This window comes from Amblyomma maculatum, chromosome 7 (genome assembly GCF_055883805.1).
Source record: "Amblyomma maculatum isolate TAMU_Amacu chromosome 7, ASM5588380v1, whole genome shotgun sequence".
NCBI lineage: Eukaryota > Metazoa > Arthropoda > Arachnida > Ixodida > Ixodidae > Amblyomma > Amblyomma maculatum.
The window spans coordinates 55,047,106-55,065,432 of record NC_139350.1 but is presented as its reverse complement, the minus strand read 5'-3'; the positions used below and the strand labels follow the sequence as shown (position 1 = coordinate 55,065,432).

General features: G+C 44.9%; 1 protein-coding gene across 1 annotated transcript in view; it reads left to right on the top strand.

The window, feature by feature from the left end:
* LOC146183236 (tachykinin-like peptides receptor 86C) overlaps window positions 1–18,327 on the top strand; it is a 179,441-nt gene that overhangs the window by 27,748 nt on the left and 133,366 nt on the right. Inside the window, exons 2-3 of the mRNA XM_084608349.1 lie at window positions 10,296–10,411; window positions 16,041–16,256. Coding sequence (XP_084464475.1) covers window positions 10,296–10,411; window positions 16,041–16,256 — 332 coding nt within the window. The remainder of the gene's footprint in view (window positions 1–10,295; window positions 10,412–16,040; window positions 16,257–18,327) is intronic.

The following is an 18,327-nucleotide window of genomic DNA, read 5'->3' as shown; positions in this document are numbered from 1 at the left end:
GCGTCATGTGTGCTCCCACACCTTTAGCATTTGAAGGTAGTGTCCCTCGTGCTATCACTTAGACGTCCCCCTCTACGTCATTTGCTTTTTTCTTTACTTAAATCAGGCTTCGTTCTGTGCTGCGGTCACTCATGCAGCCTTGTATGCTTGTTAGGCTTTCGCTAGGGTAAGCTTGTTCATGGTCGGACTCGAGAGGCGGCTCGCTCTTTCCCGAGTAGAGAAAGAGGGAGCCGCCTCTCAAGTCCGACCATGGCTTGCTGCGCACCTTTTCTTAGACTTTTTTGCTGGTTTTCCCAAAAAACAACCGAATCACAAAATCTTATTGCAAAGCACATACAGCCTGGTAATGAATCGTCGAGTCTGTTAATGTTCCAAAGTTGCATTCACGAGCGAGTTTCCTTAGATCCTGAATGAAATATTCCGAGGTGTCATCTGCTCATTGCATGCACTGTCAAAATAGGTAGCATTAGCCAAACTTATTTCTGGTACTGCGAGAACTTTCTGATAGTGTCGGCGTAATTATCGCGCTTCCCTTCGCCACCGAAAGTGAAGCTGTGGTCTTCCAACGCCTCGTCGCCAGCGACGCTGAAAGGCCAGGTCAACAGCCTTCCTCTCGTCATTATGAGGTTTGTCATCAGGTACCGAAGCTGCAAGAAACAGTTGAAACTTCTGGTTGAAGAATTCCGAGCTTCTTCCAATGCCCCCTGTTAGAGGCGTCAGAATTGAATATCCATAGTGCGATTTATCTGTTCAGGTTGTTCCTACTTTGTGGGTCTCCTAGCAACGCTTTGACTTCTTCGGCTAATTGTCGCGCCCATGTTGCGACGTACGTAACGCAAAAGGCGGACCGAGTAGCATGTGGCGTGCACATTGTTTATTGGCTGCCTTGGTACAGCAGACTAACAAAGTGAGCACGAGAGGAACGCATTCATGCGCACAAAAGCGAAGCGACCAGGCTCGTGGGCTTCCGATAAGTATCTCCTAAAACGTTGTCCACATTCCTAAGCTGCGTTCACAGATGTACGCAGTCATAAATACAGAAATATTCAATAATTTTGCAGCAATTAAGGCGACTTTTGCAATGGCAGTAAAGTGCATCCTTTCATTAAAACTTGGTGCTAGGCTGTTTGGTCACTCATTCTTTGTCATTTGTATCCTTCCTTTCTTCCTATTCGGTGTGAAAGAAAAGGCGGAATGTGGAATACACGGGGTTTTGTCGTTGACGCCACAAATAAAACTCACCGGACGTGTTTTCATCCCAGCATATGCCCTAGAGATATGTTTTTTGTTTCCTGACAGAAGCGAGGATGAGAGTTTTATTGCCACGACAGACGGCTGTAGGCTCTAGTGAGGAGGTTTCTGTTCCCCCGCCTTCAATTTGATTGTTAGTTTGGCCCTGCACGTTTGCAGACCTTGCAGGGATGAAGTATGATAACGAAGCTAACTCTGAGTTAGCAAAGCACTAGGTGAGCTATGGCGCGTGTTTGGTATAAAAAAGCGCGTAAAAAAGCGAGTGATTTTTCAAAGTGTCGCGACTTGTCTCCACGGAAAAGGATGTGACAGGGAACCCAACACATCCGAAGAGAAGTAATGGTACCTTACCTGTTTGCAGCTTTGCTTTGAACAATCATGGAGTGGTTACGTTCAAAACCGCATGACAATGAAGTGGGCTAATGGTTGTTGGCAAGCGAAGGTGAGAGTACTTTTATCTGAAAGAAGCTGGTCATGGACTGATTTCGTAGTTTCTTCGTGAAGCAATCACTTTTACTAGTGTTTTTCACCCTTGGGTTGTTGCCTGTTCTAAAGAAAAAAAAAATAAACCCATGACTTACTTTCTTAAACTATAATTCGAGGTAGGTGCTCTAACACAGTCAATCGCTTAACTTTGTGCATCTTCGTTAGTTTTGGTGGTTGTGGTGGCGGGATAAATCTAGGATTAACTACAGGAGGACCAATTTTATTATTTTATTGATGTGGAGTAAATTCAAAAGCGCATGCGCTTTCGATTTGAAAGTAGATTAACATCTTTATAGTTCCATCCAAGTCTATGGTTATTACCCGAGTCTTGTCTGTCGCATCCCTCCCCCGCAAGATGAAAGAGAAAATTTTACTCACTCGTTTTTGCCAGCTGTCAACCGCGGGAGGTGGCTCTTCTGTCATTACACGTTTTTGTTGCTTTGGCTTTATTTGCGAGAGTGTATTTTTTCTAACCGGGTTAGTTATCGTGCTGTGAGTTTATACTACATTTTGTTTTCCTTTTGTATTATTTGTCAGCGCACTCCTGCCCGAGACGTTGCATAAGTTTGGCAGTAATTCTGAAAACGAAAATGACATAAATAAGGTAACCCCGGAGATCTACGCCTGTTGCTGCCAGGCTTCATTCTCAGACAAGGACGCTTTTTAGCTAGCGAGGCACCTAGTCCAAATTCAACCTTAATTCTCAAACACTTCCTTTTTTTACTTGTTTCGGGTTTCACATAGAAACCGGGCGTGCAGTGGGCTGAAGTTGGCGAGGACATGCAAAGTACAGCGGGAGATACTGGAAGCTTTTCACGCGGGCTTCTCGGCTATGGCGATGGCGCATTTGTCTAACGCAGTGGCCAGCCAAGCTGAGCTGTTGCGACAATTTCAGCTTAGGAACTTGCTCGCGGGCATAAAATAATTTCTTTTTTTAGTTTAATTGTGCTCCGAGCTTTTATCCGCGGATTTTATGGCGTTTTCGCTAGCTTAGTGTTTACGCACTAACAAGCTGCTAATGTAAGTCGTCTCGATTCGTCAAACGTGAATCAGAAGACTCCATTGCTTCGTATCATGAACCTATTTTTGTTTAGCATCACCGAGAAGGAAACTCAACTATGTGCACGAGTTTGTTGTCGGACAGGCCACAAGATAAAGAAATTGAGAAAACTAACTGCGCGAAAATCAATTTTATTACATGCTTGTCCTTATACCTGCTGACATGCTCGCGAAACTCGCCTTGTGAACAGTCTTTACGTTCGGACAAGGAGGCTATTGGCTGAATGGCACACTATGATGGGTATTTACACTGCGCTCCTGAGTCGTATCTGAATACTGGCAAAACCATTTCCTGCCTTGTAGTTTCGGATTTTTTCTTTATTTTTGTGCTTTTAAAAATGGTTAACTTTGTAAACGGAAGAAGCCGTGCGACGTTACGAACCGTCTAAGCGTACGGTGTCTGTTTAAACTGTACAACTTTATTCCTACCGCCACCGTCTTTTCGTGTCATTGCTTCGCCTATGCAACAACAACACAAGCCGGGAATGTTACCGCGCGAGTCGTTATACGGAATACACCTTATTCTGTCGTGTGGACGATGTCCGTCCAAGACCGGCGATAGAGGAGGCCAGAAAAGAAAGATGGGGGAACGGAGACGGGAGGCGGTGGGAGAAAGAAGGGGTGAAGTAGGCGTATGGAGTAGGAGGGAGGGGGGGGGGGGGCACTATTCTTCACAGAAAAGAAGGAAAAAACAAAATAAAGACGCCGAGCATACCGACTTTCCCCTTTATCGCTCTCGTCTGCCGACAGGCGCTCCGTAGCCCGGGCGTTTCCTTGGGGACTGCGGGGCTGGGATCTCCGCGGCCGCGTTGCACGGTAGCCACTATTAGCTCGCATTCAGGCGCTAGAGAATGTTGCCAGAGATATTTTTACCGCCCGCTTGCGCAGGAATTCAGCTTATTTGCGTTGTCATAAAGTTAAAATCGACGCTAGCACCGCCGGGGTGGCGCAGTGGTTAAGGTGCTCGACTACTGTGCCCAAGGATGCGGGATCGAATTCCGGCCTCGGCGGCCGCTTTTCGGTGGAGGCGAAAAGCAAGGCAGCCGTGTGCTGTGCGATGTCAGTGCACGTTAAAGAACCCCAGGTGGTCGAAATTTCCGGAGTCCTCCACTACGGCGTCTCTCGTAGCCTGAGTCGCTTTGGGACGTTAAACCCCACAAAACCAAACAAAATCGATGCGTTATTTATGGGATTTTGTTTTAAATTCACGTTTATTGTGTTGGTACTCAGTACGCAGCCACGCTAATGCTGCTGTTTCGGCACCCTACAGCAAAAACAAAAAGAGGAAAAAAACGCTTTTAAACAACTGCAAGCATTACTCATATGTGCACGGCTCATATATAGTTCTGGCCAGATTGAAAGCGCTCTTCATGGTTCCTGCCAGCCATAGCGAACTTCGCAAATGAGACTGTGTTGTCGCCTGCGGGTGGTGCGCCATTCAAATAAAAATTATCGCTTTGTCCTCATATGTGGTGTCAAGGTAACAGCTGGCAAGTTTTATTGCTCATTATTTATAAATACCACCGCATAGGATGGTTTATTATGCCTGGAATATCTTATAGTGCCTATTAACTCTTGCTCCTACATGACATTCATGACACGCCTTTTTAAATCTACCTAGTCGTACATGCCAAATAAAGGAGCTGGAGCATAACTCAGTTTGCATATGGTATATGAACTTTAGCATCCCAAAATGGCATCGGCTATGATGCACCCCGTAGGGAAGTGCTCCGGTAGCTATGACTAGCAGGGGCTCTTTAACGCGCGCTGACATTTCACTCTTCACCGGCCCCTTCCGCTTCACCTTCATCAAATGGCTGTCGCTGCCGGGGTCACATGCACCTACGTCTTCGGGCTCAGTAATCAAGTGCCCTAACCACTGAGCCACCACTGTGGGGCACAACACCGTTTCCTTATTCGTAATAATTCTTGAATAGTTACTAACAGAGCAAAGAGATGTCGTGACTTCTGCAGCCAGAAGGCGAGTAAATTCTATTTCGAAGTCATTGGTATGTACGAAAGCACTGCGCAGCCGTTTGTGCCAGCGTCATAGCCTGTAATAAAATCGTGTTTTTTTGTTCCGTCCGATGCAGATGCTAACAGCGCTCAACCGTTTTCGACGCCAGTCTGTCTGAAACACGGAACTAACAATTTGCACTGCTGGTGGTCGTGCTTATATTCCCGCAAAGGAACGGTAAAAGAAAGCCAAGAACGAACCACTGATGACCGAAAACAGCATTTTGCTCGAAGCTCACCGATCCAGTTACAATAAAAAAAGATGAAAACATATGAATCATCATCCACAAAATCAAAAAATAACTAAAAACGTGCACTTATCACATGTGAAGGTCAGCCACACACACACACACACACACACACACACACACACACACACACACACACACACACACACACACACACACACACACACACACACACACACACACACACACACACACACACACACACACACACACACACACACACACACACACACACACACACACACACACACACACACACACACACACACAAAAGCGCCAGTACAACATTACTGCTAATAAACGGTGGTTTTTATTTCGTAACCTGCACGGTAGACTGCATTCGGATATCGCGTAAACGAAGAAACAGTCCGCTTCAAATTCCTAATGTACTCTTTAGGAGAGGGAAAATGATGCACAGCACGCACCTACATGCATAGATGATAGAACTCATTAGCGACATAATTGAAAAACGCTTGCTCACGAACACGTATTATACGCAAGGCATGAGCAAAACACCAGGGTGGCATGCGGCAGAGAAACAAAGGTGTGGCGGCCCGCCTGCAATCTTAAGAGATGCTAAGCTCTGCGTCCCTGTCTTGGCATCCAGGCACCTACGATGCAGTTGGTAGGTGTGTCGCTGCGAGTCCTTGTTATCGCATGTAACACGCTAAACAAACAAAGAGCTGGTCAAAGCTCTGACAACGCTGTAAAGCCGGGTTCAAGCGCATCTATAATATCCCTTCCAGCAACCCGTCCGCTGACGCGGTCTAGGAGGAAGAGCGCACTCCGATGGTGCGACGTCACGTCACCCGCGGGAAAGTCGTTCGGGCGGAAGGAGCAGGCTGGAAAGTACCCGTGGCGGATGGCTGCCCTCTATTGAATTAAATTCGGCTTCAGCAGACCACTGAAGTTTACAAATAGCGCAAGAAAACTTGCCTCGTCGCAAGGGCTGCACACGTCTGAAGAATTAGAGGGCAGTGAGTTCTTCAAGCCGTTTATTTTAGAGTGCACACGTGGTCAAATAGCAATTGCATTACATGGTGTGTTGAAGTGATAAAAAAAAGGAGTAAAAGGAGCCTCACTGCTTTCTCCAGCAATCCAGAAAGGATGAACAGAAGAGGGAAATAATAAATTATGATGACACGAAACTAGATTCAATTCCCTCTTGTCTTTATGCCACACCAAAAACCTCCGAGCTTTGCAGCAGGCGATCTATGAGAGCACCACAGATAGGGTGGTTCCTGATGTTGTCATCCCTGCCCTGCAAGTCCACTAACGTTTTGAGAGTGCTCTTTTTTATTTATTGACATTCGAACTTGCTATTTATATAGTTCACAAAAAAATAAACCTCGTGCGTAATCGTCCCCACGGCATGTGTCCCTCGAATAGAGGGCTGGCAGTTTCTCATATAACCGCTTCAACGCTGCGGCCATTGTTGTAATATTTGTTTTGAGCTAGTTGCCGCTCTTTAATATGCTCGGTTGAAGAGGCGTTGGAAGGAAGTGCTATCCAGATGCTACCTATACGCTTGCCACCTTCTTCCCGCCTTTCGAAGAGTACCAGTGGTATGATAGAGAAATTGAGTAGGCAGCTTATGTTTCGTTCGATTTTTATTACGGGTTTTCCTATAATTTTGAAACAAGGTCTGGGAACATGGCAATTTAAATTGGTCCAAACAGTTACCTGCTGTTTATTCTTCGTATGCCCACTCTAATGCCCTCTTTCACATTGAGGGGTTCCTTTTATGAACTGATTTTTAGTTGCTAGCACTACTAGCCGCAACAGATAATTTCGCCTATGTCTGTCTGAAGCCATTCTCTTTCTCCGTGAACTTGAAGTGCGAAAGAGAAGATGGATGACGTGTGCTTCACGTGGCTTAACCAATGAGAGGCGGAACGGCCACGCAGCTGTAGCCAATAAGAGTGGCGCGTATCACAGTTACGGTCGTCACGGTCATCGCCGAATAGTTTAGTACAAGCACGTGTTGCTTGCTCCAAACCGATCAGTCGCTGGTCGCTCGCGCGCCCTCAACTTCGGCCTCTCTAGACCCGTATCAGTCACTCCTCAGCCAGCAGGCGCGCACTGGCGGTGCTCCCCAGAACTCGTCTCCGCGCCGTTGGTCACATCGTGAAACAGCCTGTGCTCGCATCCGCGTTTTAAGTGGCGCTCGCCTTCAAGCACACTTCCTCGCTCTCCGACAAAAATGTGAAAATATATAAAATTATAGCAAAGCTAAAGAGTGCTAGCGCACCTACTTCGTGTTTGATTAATTATGCAAATCGATTGTTCTGTTTTTTATTTTTCGGTGATTTCAGCGCGAATCCATCCTTTCATTCATCCTGAATATCCGGAATTTGGGGCCAGCATCAAGCACACGCATTAAAATCAATTCGACTCAGGCCACTCGATGATAGCAGTGTTTGCGGGGTCGTACCTTGGAACGTTTGAAAAGTGTTGGAGAAACTAAAGCACATTCTAAATTAAACAAAGAGGCCAGGACGGAACGAAACGAGAGTTCTCATAAATACTAGCCCCATAATATGAAATATGCTTACAGCGAATAAGTGAGGTGAGGACAGCCGAGCTACACAACACGGACGCTATCCTTGGGTTCGTTGGATACCTGCGCATAAGCGTAGATTTTCTTGCACATGCAACTTTATCGATGCCTCCAAGAATCATCAGTGGCTAGCAAAACCAAACAGAACAAATAGTACAGGGCGTTTCACTTAAGCGCGTTTGATAAACTTCGACAGAAGACTTGACACAACACAGACCGGTGAAGCGCGATCTGTCGAGTGAAAGTTTACTCCGAAAGACACACTTTCAAAGAAGCAAACAGTGCACGCGTTATCGCTATTAGCTTTTTGTGAAGTGCCGAGGCTTCAGTGGCAATGCTAGACGTGTGTTTTATTTATTTTTTTTATTTTTCGAAGATTTATTTATTTTATTTAGGTGGCAATAAATGGTAACTCACGCATGGCCCTTCTTTTCGTCATTCTTTTCTGTGAGCTGATTGTAAGCTCTGATTATAACCTGTATTGGTTGAAAAGCACTGCTGTTTGGTGGAAACGAGGTTTACATCGTTTGCAGCTCACGTGGTGCGTCAGGTGTGTTTACCACCCAACGGATGGGCCAGTTTTTCTGAGCGTATCATTGACGCACCTGCCCGTTTGTCATACAGCCAGAAGCGATATGAAAGGGAACAGGGAAGCGCGTGACCTGTACACGCGCTTGACCGCCATAATAGCGGTATTTTATATACTGCATATATTCAACAAATAATGAAGTGTTCTTTTTCCTTACCACAGAAAAATGCCTCTTGTCTAGTTCCATTGGCTTCATTCACTTTCGTCACATTCCTTTCAATTTTCTGGGTGCATTAAAGTAAAATAAACACGACTTGCACATCGTGCCTTTCAACGATCTTATTCAGATTATTGGAAAGTGCATGCGAAAGTGCGTGAACGTTTCAGATTATCACAGGCCTTTTTTTTCTTTTTTTTTAGTTTGCCTTTCGTTTGTTATTTTAATATAACGTCTTAGTCAGTTCTCTCCTGCAGTTGTGTTGGGTAACCTCCTGTCTTCACGCAAAAGCGCTCCTTCAAGGCCAAAGGTCCAAAATCCAGGCAATCTGTCAAGCCTTCTATATTGCAAGAAATAAAATAAGGCCGAAATTGGGTTTCGATGCAGCACCAACACGAATAGAACAGTTTCGCTTGCCACTGCATAAGACCACTGCTCTATCGTCACTGCCGATCACCCAGCTTGGTTTACTGCCCCTGTCTCGCTCTGTGCATTGCATGTTGTTGTCTTCATCCACTTTCGCATAATATTATGTTAGTTGGCGGAGAAAAACTGTCTCACTTTTTCATGTCTTGCACTCTGTGCATAAAAACTTTCGTTACATGCAGTCTTGACGCAAAAACTGCATGTAGCGAAAACATGGATGTAACGAAAAATCTCGGACACTTTACAGTTTCGTTATAACGAGGTTTAACTGCTTATATATATATATATATATATATGTGTGTGTGTGTGTGTGCGTGCGTGCGTGCGTGTGTGTGTGTGTGTGTGTGTGTGTGTGTGTGTGTGTGTGTGTGTGTGTGTGTGTGTGTGTGTGTGTGTGTGTGTGTGTGTGTGTGTGTGTGTGTGTGTGTGTGTGTGTGTGTGTGTGTGTGTGTGTGTGTGTGTGTGTGTGTGTGTGTGTGTGTGTGTGTGTGTGTGTGTGTGTGTGTGTGTGTGTGTGTGTGTGTGTGTGTGTGTGTGTGTGTGTGTGTGTGTGTGTGTGTGTGTGTGTGTGTGTGTGTGTGTGTGTGTGTGTGTGTGTGTGTGTGTGTGTGTGTGTGTGTGTGTGTGTGTGTGTGTGTGTGAGCTCAATATTAAGGCGATTACCAAACAAAATTCATTTGAAAGTTCTCAATTTGCTTCCAATTCGTTTCTTTAGAATGGCAGCACTCGCATTGTTTATGCGTAAAATAGAAACGCTTTCATAATTTGGTTATTGTACAAGTTAACTTGGGTTTGACGACAGTACCAAGCCAATACGCTATACCAGCACAGAAAGGGCAAATCGGGCAGCGCTTTAACATACTGCAGACCTTTCTGTAGCACGGATCACGCTGTCACTTGCCGTATCTTAAACACCCCGAGCTTTCATTTTTGGTTCACAAAATGGGCTACGCTAAGGCTACCTAATCAGAATAACCAGTGTCGAAGAATTTTCATCCACTGAACGACTTTTAATTTTACATTGTAGCATTTAGAGAACGATTTAGGAGGATAATCAGTCAATGGCGACCAATTGTTACTGTAGACGGCGCTAAAAATTACAAGCCGATATGAAGATAAACTTTAAACGTTTTAACTTGATTGCAGTCCTTTTAAAATCTTTGTGCACTTAAATACCGTGCGTATCCGCCGCGGTGGCTCAGTGGTTAGGGTGCTCGACTGCTGTACCCAAAGATGCGTGATCAAGTCCAGGCCACGGCGGACGCCTTTCGATGAAAGCGGAAAGCAAGGCGCCCGTGTACGGTTGCGATTGATAATATGAATATAATTTCGTGTTGGGGGTCTTATATCCTCGGCCATGCTGGGTTAGGCGAGAAAAAAAAATTGCATTTGAAGGACATCACCACCATCTATATTTGTCACGTGAAATGCCACTGCACTGCATGCCACGCTGTCGCTGTTTCTTTGAGGCACATGCCGGCCGTTTGTGACTCTTGTTTTCAGGTTGACCGTGAGAACTGCACTAGCAGCTGCTTCCTTCATGATAAAGCGAAGATTTTAATTCAGTGTCAGCACACGCTCAAAGTCATCTGGGGTCTGAATAACACAGCCGAAGGAAGGTGCTGCGTTCGCGTTTCTGTAGCAAATTGCTCTATCATTCGGCATGTGTGACTTACAGGTAAAAGTATATATCCAGGGTAGCCACTTGTCACAGTAGGTACGCTGCAGGAGTTAATTATTGGATAGGTGCAGTCCGGGGCCTTTGAGCTATAAAACTCGCGCAGGAGATCGGAAAATTGAAAATCGGTGAGAAAAAAAAAGGATCTGTTGGTTTAGTCGAGAAAGCTAAGCGAAAACTGCACAACTAAGACAAGTGTTTGGGTCGGTTCCAAAGATTTGTGGGCACTCTGTTAGGCAGCTCTGAGTGGGCCCCCTAATAGCAGCCCCAAGTCGTTAGCTATGTAGATCACTGAGGAAGTTAAAGTTCGCATGTTTAACCAGTCACTTCTCTACTTCCGTTAATATCTGCAGCCACCGATCTTCATATTCTACCATGAAGTTGGCTTTAAATTTAATACTTCGTAAAAGAAAAAAAAAAGCTTCGACGAGTTTTCAGGAAGATAATGAACGACCCATGATTATCAAATACCATACTCAGAAGAACAAATTCCGTACCACGAAATTTTTGATAACTTCTGGAAAACGTTTTTGAACATTTTCTTGTCACACATTAAATAACAGCAGGCAAACAACCAATATATTCGAAGATCTTCCCTCGGCAGGATTCTAGTTGTTTGCTGGAAAACCAAATGTGGGAGGGAGACGTTTGAGAAAGTTACTATGGCAGCCCGGCTTATTGTTTATATCAGAACGAACTTTGGGGGCAAGTTTTTGCCACGCATTTGCCTCTGAATTTAAAGGTGTCCCAGAAACCTGTACTTGTCTTTCACGTTTACTGGGCCGCCTTTGGTGTCTAACTTTAGTAAGACCACCTGAACATCTGCAACAGAGCAGATGCTATTATGAACATATCTACGAGCGCAGCTAGCTCCCCCCTCCCCCCTTCCGGTACCTCACTGCGCTGGATGATCCACAGGTTGGTCAAAATGCCTGCTTACGTGTTTGGGATCGATACTATATTCCGTCTGCCCATCAGGCGGGTACCTGCTGTTGCATATTACGAGATCCCGGCGCAGTGTCTCCGGACGGGTGGGGGGAGAGAACAGAAAGCTGAGCGGAAGTTAGCGAGGCGCTGCGATATGCTTTGCGTCGGATGATGGAGTGGGCACAGCATGCTCGTGAACTCGTGGCGCCTCAGAAGTACTGGTGCCGACTTCGACGCGGGCCAGGAATCATGAACGCTCTAACGTTTCCGTATGCTGTATTGGGAATATGGGATTTTGAACAACGCGCAAGTGGTGCTGTGCAGTGGAAGGACACTGTGGGATGGCAACCACCAGCCGCGATGGTGTTCAACTCGGAAGACTTTTTTTTCCCCGGTTAAAACAAATATTGTACCGATAAAAATTGCCTCCCTGAGTTCGGTATGTAATATAGTCATATTCGAGCGACTCAGTATGGTATTTAAGGGAAAATATGACACAAATCGCACATTCTTGGCAAGGAACTTCAAAATTTTTAATAAATTTAGTTTTTTCTTTTTTTTTTTACAGTTTGGCAGATTTTCACGTAATAGCACATATCCCAGACAGCTGAAGAAATGTTTTATAACCTTCCATTTGTCGATGTGCTTTCTAAAAAGCTTGCAAAAAGCATACATTTTCCCTAAAAAAATAGAGATAAAGTAATTTATTTCGTGTTCAGTTGGCACTTCAGTCTTGGCAGCTATTAAAAACAGCGCTTGTGCGTTGCCCAAAATTATAATTTGATTTTTTTTATTGAGGCACAAATTTTCGCGCTTTTAGCAGTTTCAAAGGGCTTTCACGTGAGCAGAAACCGCTTTATCAAACCTCGCGAGGAGGATTACTTTCAACAATGCAATTAAAAAAAAAAACAATTTGTGGCCGAACTCGGGGAGGGTCGAGAGCAACGCGTGGCGCATTTCTCACATCACTGGCATAGCTTGAGAGCAATGAACGCAGAAGAGGCGGAGCGGCGCGATCTGAACGCAGCACGTATGATGTAAGCCAGAGGCTCGAACAGGAAATGAACGCTCTCGAAACGCTGCTCGCAAACACAGTGTTCTAGAAGAGGCTGTAGTTCAGCACATCATTACTCAAACTATGATGCACCATATGCAAGCCTCATGAAATTCAACCGCATTCATCACACTCTCTCACATACGGCAAGAAGGAAAACCTAAATAATCGTAAAAAAAGGCCAGAACTTTAACGTAGGTGAATCGACTGGGACGTGGGAATGCTTTTGCTCATAAATCGAAGTTAATGGAGACGACCAATTTTAATTCTAAGCGCGAGAGTATTTGTCAATTTGCATACCGAGTGAATGGCTGCAGTGATAGCTACGTTTGTTTTGACTGGAAAACAGCGCAAGAGAAAAACACCAAAGCAGAGAACCACAGGAGGAGCGCGCTGACTCACAACTGAAAGTTTATTCAAAGACGGAACACAATATATGGAAAAAGTGACCACCCTAACAAGAAGTGGACACTCAAAAAACACGTGTTACTACCTCGCTTTCGTGTAGAAAAATGAATGGTTTACAAATGCACAACCTTGAATTTTTTTTTCTCCGTGTGATAGGCCTCCATTCTCTCGTGTTAGGAATAAAGAGGAAGATGAGGTAGGTGGAAAGGTAGGGAGGTTAACCGCTCTCGTGTTAGGCTGGCCGAGTACTTGTACTGGATATCACAACTGTGCACTGAAGGATAACAAGATTCGCAGTCACGGACGTGGTCAACGTGATTAGTAGATATGTTAGCGGCCATGTTGATTTCATGCTCTTTCAAACGTGTATTAATCCACTGCCCCGTCTGCCCGATGTACACTTGTCCACATGACATTGGCATTTTATAAACTACAACTTCAGCGCATGGTACATACTCAATTTCATGTTATTTCATGTTCTTTTTGGTGATCCCCAGCCTTCTTTTCCAAAATAGCACAAACACTTTTAAGTTCCTTAGGAGCAGAAAAGGTGCCATATCTTAGGTGCCATATCTTCTTAACACATTTTAAGATAATGTGACAGGCGGTGTACATAATGGAGAAGGCTAACTTTTTTCCTTCCTTCCTTTTTTCCGCACCAGGCACCAAGGCTGGACTTTTAAGTTTTTTTGCTTTTTGACATCATCCGGGTAACCAGTGCTTTGAGTTTCGCAATTTGATCATTGAAGCTGCCGATTTCCATATGTTCACAAGATTTTGTTAAAGCCGACACCAGAGATGAGACTACAATTCCTGTGTTTACTGTCTTAGAGTGATGCAATTTAAAATTTAACAACGGTTTCTTTTCGCTAGGTAGGTATTCCCAGCAGATATGGCCCATCTAAATTTTCAAACGCTGATCCAAAAATTGTAGCTTGCTATCACTGCTGACCTCAGTTGTGAACTGTAGACCAATAGCATTTTCTCTAAACAAGTAAGTCAATCATGCGCCTAGAGAAGTTAGTTTTTTTCAACAAAAATCAAGAAGTCACTGACATAACGAAAAATACGCGGCGCCATGCCTGACATAAATGTTTGAATGCCACAATCAACAAAGGACCAAAAAATATCACTTAACACAGGCGCTATTCTAGATCCGATGCAAACACCCGCTCTTTGGGTATAGAATTTTCCTTCCAACTCAACGATTGTCGCCTTCAGGTTAAAAGAGAGCAGCTCGAGGAAGCTAGATACAGAAATACCACACCCTCTAATAAACAGATATTCATCATTATCTAGTGTTGTACATTTTAAAACAGCATTCATGAAAGCTGTTTGTGAATGTGCGTACCATGCATGTGAATGTGCATGTAAATGCACATAAATGTATGTGAATGCATGTGAATGTATGTACTATGCGCTGAAGGTGTAGTGTATAAAATTCCAATGTCATGTGGACAAGTGTACACCGGGCAGAAGGGCGGTGCATTAATACACATTTGAAAGAGCATGCAAATAACTTGGACGCTAATATATCTACTAATCTCATTGACCACGTCCGTGACTGCGAATCTTGTTATCCTTCACTGCGCTGTTGCGATGTCCTGTACAAGCACCCAGCCCGCTTAACACGTGAGATAATGGAGGCCTACCATATGAAGAAAAAAACAAGGTTAGTAAACCATCCATTTTTCTACATGAAAGCGAGATTGCGTGCCTTCATCTTACGTAGTTGCTGGTCCACTTCTTGTTAGGGTGGCAACTTTTTCTATATTGTTACGGACAAGTAAGGAAGAAGAAGCGGGCAGTGGCACGGGCAGGAACGCTCACGCTAGGCCCGCTAATATATTCATTAAACGTCATCTCACGACCAACGAGCATCATCTTTCTGTTCTCTGTTCTCCTGTGTTCACCGGCTTGCCGCATCGTAACAATATACTGTGTTCTGTCTTTGAATAAACTTTCAATTGTGAGTCAGCGCTCGTCCTTTGGTTCTCTGCTTTCGTGTTTGTCTCTTGCGCTGTTTTCCAGTCAATACGTTCCATGCACCAGCTCGCCCGTTTGACTATAGTGTTGTACGTTTGTCTTTTGTTTTTGTTTTTTTTTTTTGTATTCGCTTCCCATGCTAAATTCTTGATTTTGAATCCGCCCTGCTCAACGGTTTATGCTTTTTCTGCGTTCAGCAGAGGCTGGACACAAGATTCGTTGTCGTGTTTGACCGTGTTTACTGCTTTTCCGCCAAGATAGTATCGCATCCACATTACTAATCTATAACGGTCTCGAAGCCGATTCTAAATTGAATTATAAATTTGAACAGGAATGTTTTCGCACACACACCAGAAAGTCATAAAATAAAATATTACGAAAGAAGGTCTCTCTCCACATAACAGCCAAGCGAACAGGTCCGAATTGACTTCCTTATCGCCTGAGGACGTATCTAGAGGGAATGGCTGTAGGAAATGGAAAAATAAGATACAGGGGGTTGATTTGGGGGACAAAGCAGGCCTGAATAAAGTGCGGAATTTTGAAATTGGTCTTGGTGGAGTTTGTTGTCAGCAGCACTGAAAGCAAATGCAACATGTCAAAAAGCACAATGTAGACCAGCGAATGCTCACTATTGATGTTGTTACACGTGCGATCGCGATGAGTTTTTTCGTCTTTGTGATTGTTGTACCACACGCTAAATTATGTCCAACAAAGCAGCATATTCATTGCTAATAAATGTCAGAGCAGCGCTCAGTAGTTTATCTCCGTCCAATCTTGATGGTCACCGGAGCTGTGTGCAATTATTAAAGCGAATGCTTCTCTGCTATAAGTAAAGCCGCGCTTTGCGCGTCTGATAATTTGACTTTCAAGTGACCTTGAAAGATCTGCGCCTCTCCTTTCTTATAAACCAATTTAGAATTAAGGTGAAAGCTTCGCCCCTACGCTAGCTAGAGCTTGCCGGTCTTCGCGTGGCACTAAAATTAACCTTCAAGTGACCTCGACCTAATTAAGCGCGTGTTTCCACGATTCTGTGGTGTCGACCCAAAGGTATACTGTGTTCTGATTCCATGATCCTCTGGTGCGATCCGAACTTATCCAATTGAGAAGTATTATTGGGCTATATGAAATGGATTACTGACCTAACAGCGTTTCTTATAGCCGGTACAGAAGAGTCGTATTTCTTCTCATGGTGCAGATACTTCGCCATCGTTCACCCGCTGTGCGCCCGCCTGTCCCGGTGGCGTTCGGTGGCCATCATCGGGGCGCTCTGGGGCTGCTCGGGGGCTCTGTCACTGCCGCCGCTGCTCTACTCCCGCACTCGCTCCTACCGATACAAGGACGGCAGCGTGCGCACCGTGTGCATCCTCATCTGGCCGGACGGATCACCTGACGTCTCGTACAGCGACTACCTGTGAGTGCAACTCCCCATAAAAGAGGTTAGACAGGCAATGGCACCAGATCTAAAGCACAGAATCAGATCTATCAATACAGGTCTGCTCGCCATTCGTTTCGCCGAAACAGCGCAGCCAGGCACGAATAGGAAAAGTGCTTGCGGTGTCTTCTATGGCCTTCGTCTTGTCATGTGGTGTTTCGACAGACCGCAAGATTAGCCTGTTCAGCGTCGCCAGCCTTGCGCGTGCTCTGGTACGGCTCAGCAGGGCACCATTCTCGTGGGACAACGCGTCCATGAGGTATTTGTCCCCGATGGCGGCTACGTAGACCAGCGAGAGTCAGCTGTATTTGCAAATAAAGTAATAATTTTCTTTTTTAAATTCCAATATACTCTGACAAGCGAAAGAAACGATGAAAAAAATGATTGGTTTATTGCAGAACGTAATTGCAAGTACAGCTTGTAACGTTTAATAACAATACCAAATGACCTCCATTCCCAACTATTCTCAGAGGAGTGCATTATAACGGATACTATATCTTCTCGTGTTTCGTACGATTCAGTAGCCTCGTGTTCGAGAATTTACCTGATTTTCGGTATACGCTAAGATATGCCGCCTTTGTAAGAATGTTTCCCGTACAGCAAATAAGCATTGCTGCAGCGGTGGCGTAGCGGTAGAACATCCGCCTCGCATGCAAGAGGACCGGGATTCAAATTCCGGTGCCGCGCAATTCTCGACAGGATAAAAAAAAATCCGCATGTCGATGGAATTGCATAAACAGGTTTGGGGTGCGACCTGATGCCGGTGAACACCTCCGGCAACGCACTCCTTCACGAGAACAGGAGTTGGCCACCCTGGTGCAGTAATTGGCCGCAACCTCTCGTGATTAGTTCCATAAAACCCTGGCCCTCAGTCACCAGCGGCTGCGGAACAACTGACCACGGCGGCGGTAAGGCCTGTGACGCAGCAGGGGGTGCTAAGAATTCCTGGCTCCGCTGGACAGGCCGACATTGAAAACTGACCCTGGCAACGTTTAACGCTAGAACCCTAGCTAGTGAAGCTAATTTAGAAGTGCTGTTAGAAGAACTAGAGGGTATGAAATGGGATGTGATAGGGCTTAGTGAGGTTAGGAGGCCGAATGTGGTATATACTGTACTGAAGGATGGGCATGTACAGTGTTACCGAGGTTTACCGGAGAGGCGAGAACTAGGAGTAGGTTTCCTTGTCAATAAGTATATAGCGGGTAATATAGATGAATTTTATAGTAATAATGATAGGGTGGCAGTCATCGTATTTCGGCTTAATAAGCGGTATAAACTGAAGGTTATACAGGCCTATGCACCCACATGTAGTCATGATGACCAGGCATTTTAAAGCTTCTACGAATATGTAGAATAGGCAATGCGAAAAGTAAAGACGCATTATACTGTACTAATGGGCGACTTCAATGCCAAAGTAAGGAAAAAGCAAGCAGGAGACCAGGCAGTAGGTGACTATGGCATTGGCTCTAGGAATAGCAGGGGGGAGTTACTAGTTGCGCTTGCAGAGCGCAATTACTTAAGAATTATGAGTACCTTCTTCAGCAAACGGAAGAACCGGAAATGGACATGGAAAAGTCCTAACGGGGAGTCTAAAAATCAAAATTAACTTCATACTGTGTTCAACCCCCGCCATTATGCAAAATGTAGAGGTAATTGGGAAAGTGCAATGCAGTGACCACAGGATGGTGAGGTCCCGAATTAGCCTAAATCTGAAGAAGGAACGCAACGCATTAATAAAAAAGAGACCCATCAACGAATTAACGGTGAGGGGGAGGGCAGAAGATTTCAGTATCTCGCTACAGAATAGATATTCAGCTCTAACGGAGGATGGCGACATTACCCTAGAAGCAAAGAACAATAATTTCAGAGATATCATTGCTGAGTGCGCTGTAGAAGTAGGCGGTAGGATAGTTAGGATACCAGCAAGCTGTCTAATGAGACGAAAGATTTGATTAAGAAACGCCAGAGAATGAAAGCTTCAAATCCAACGGACCACGTAGAATTGGCCGAGATATCAAAGCTAATCCATAAGCGCAAGGTGGCCGATATA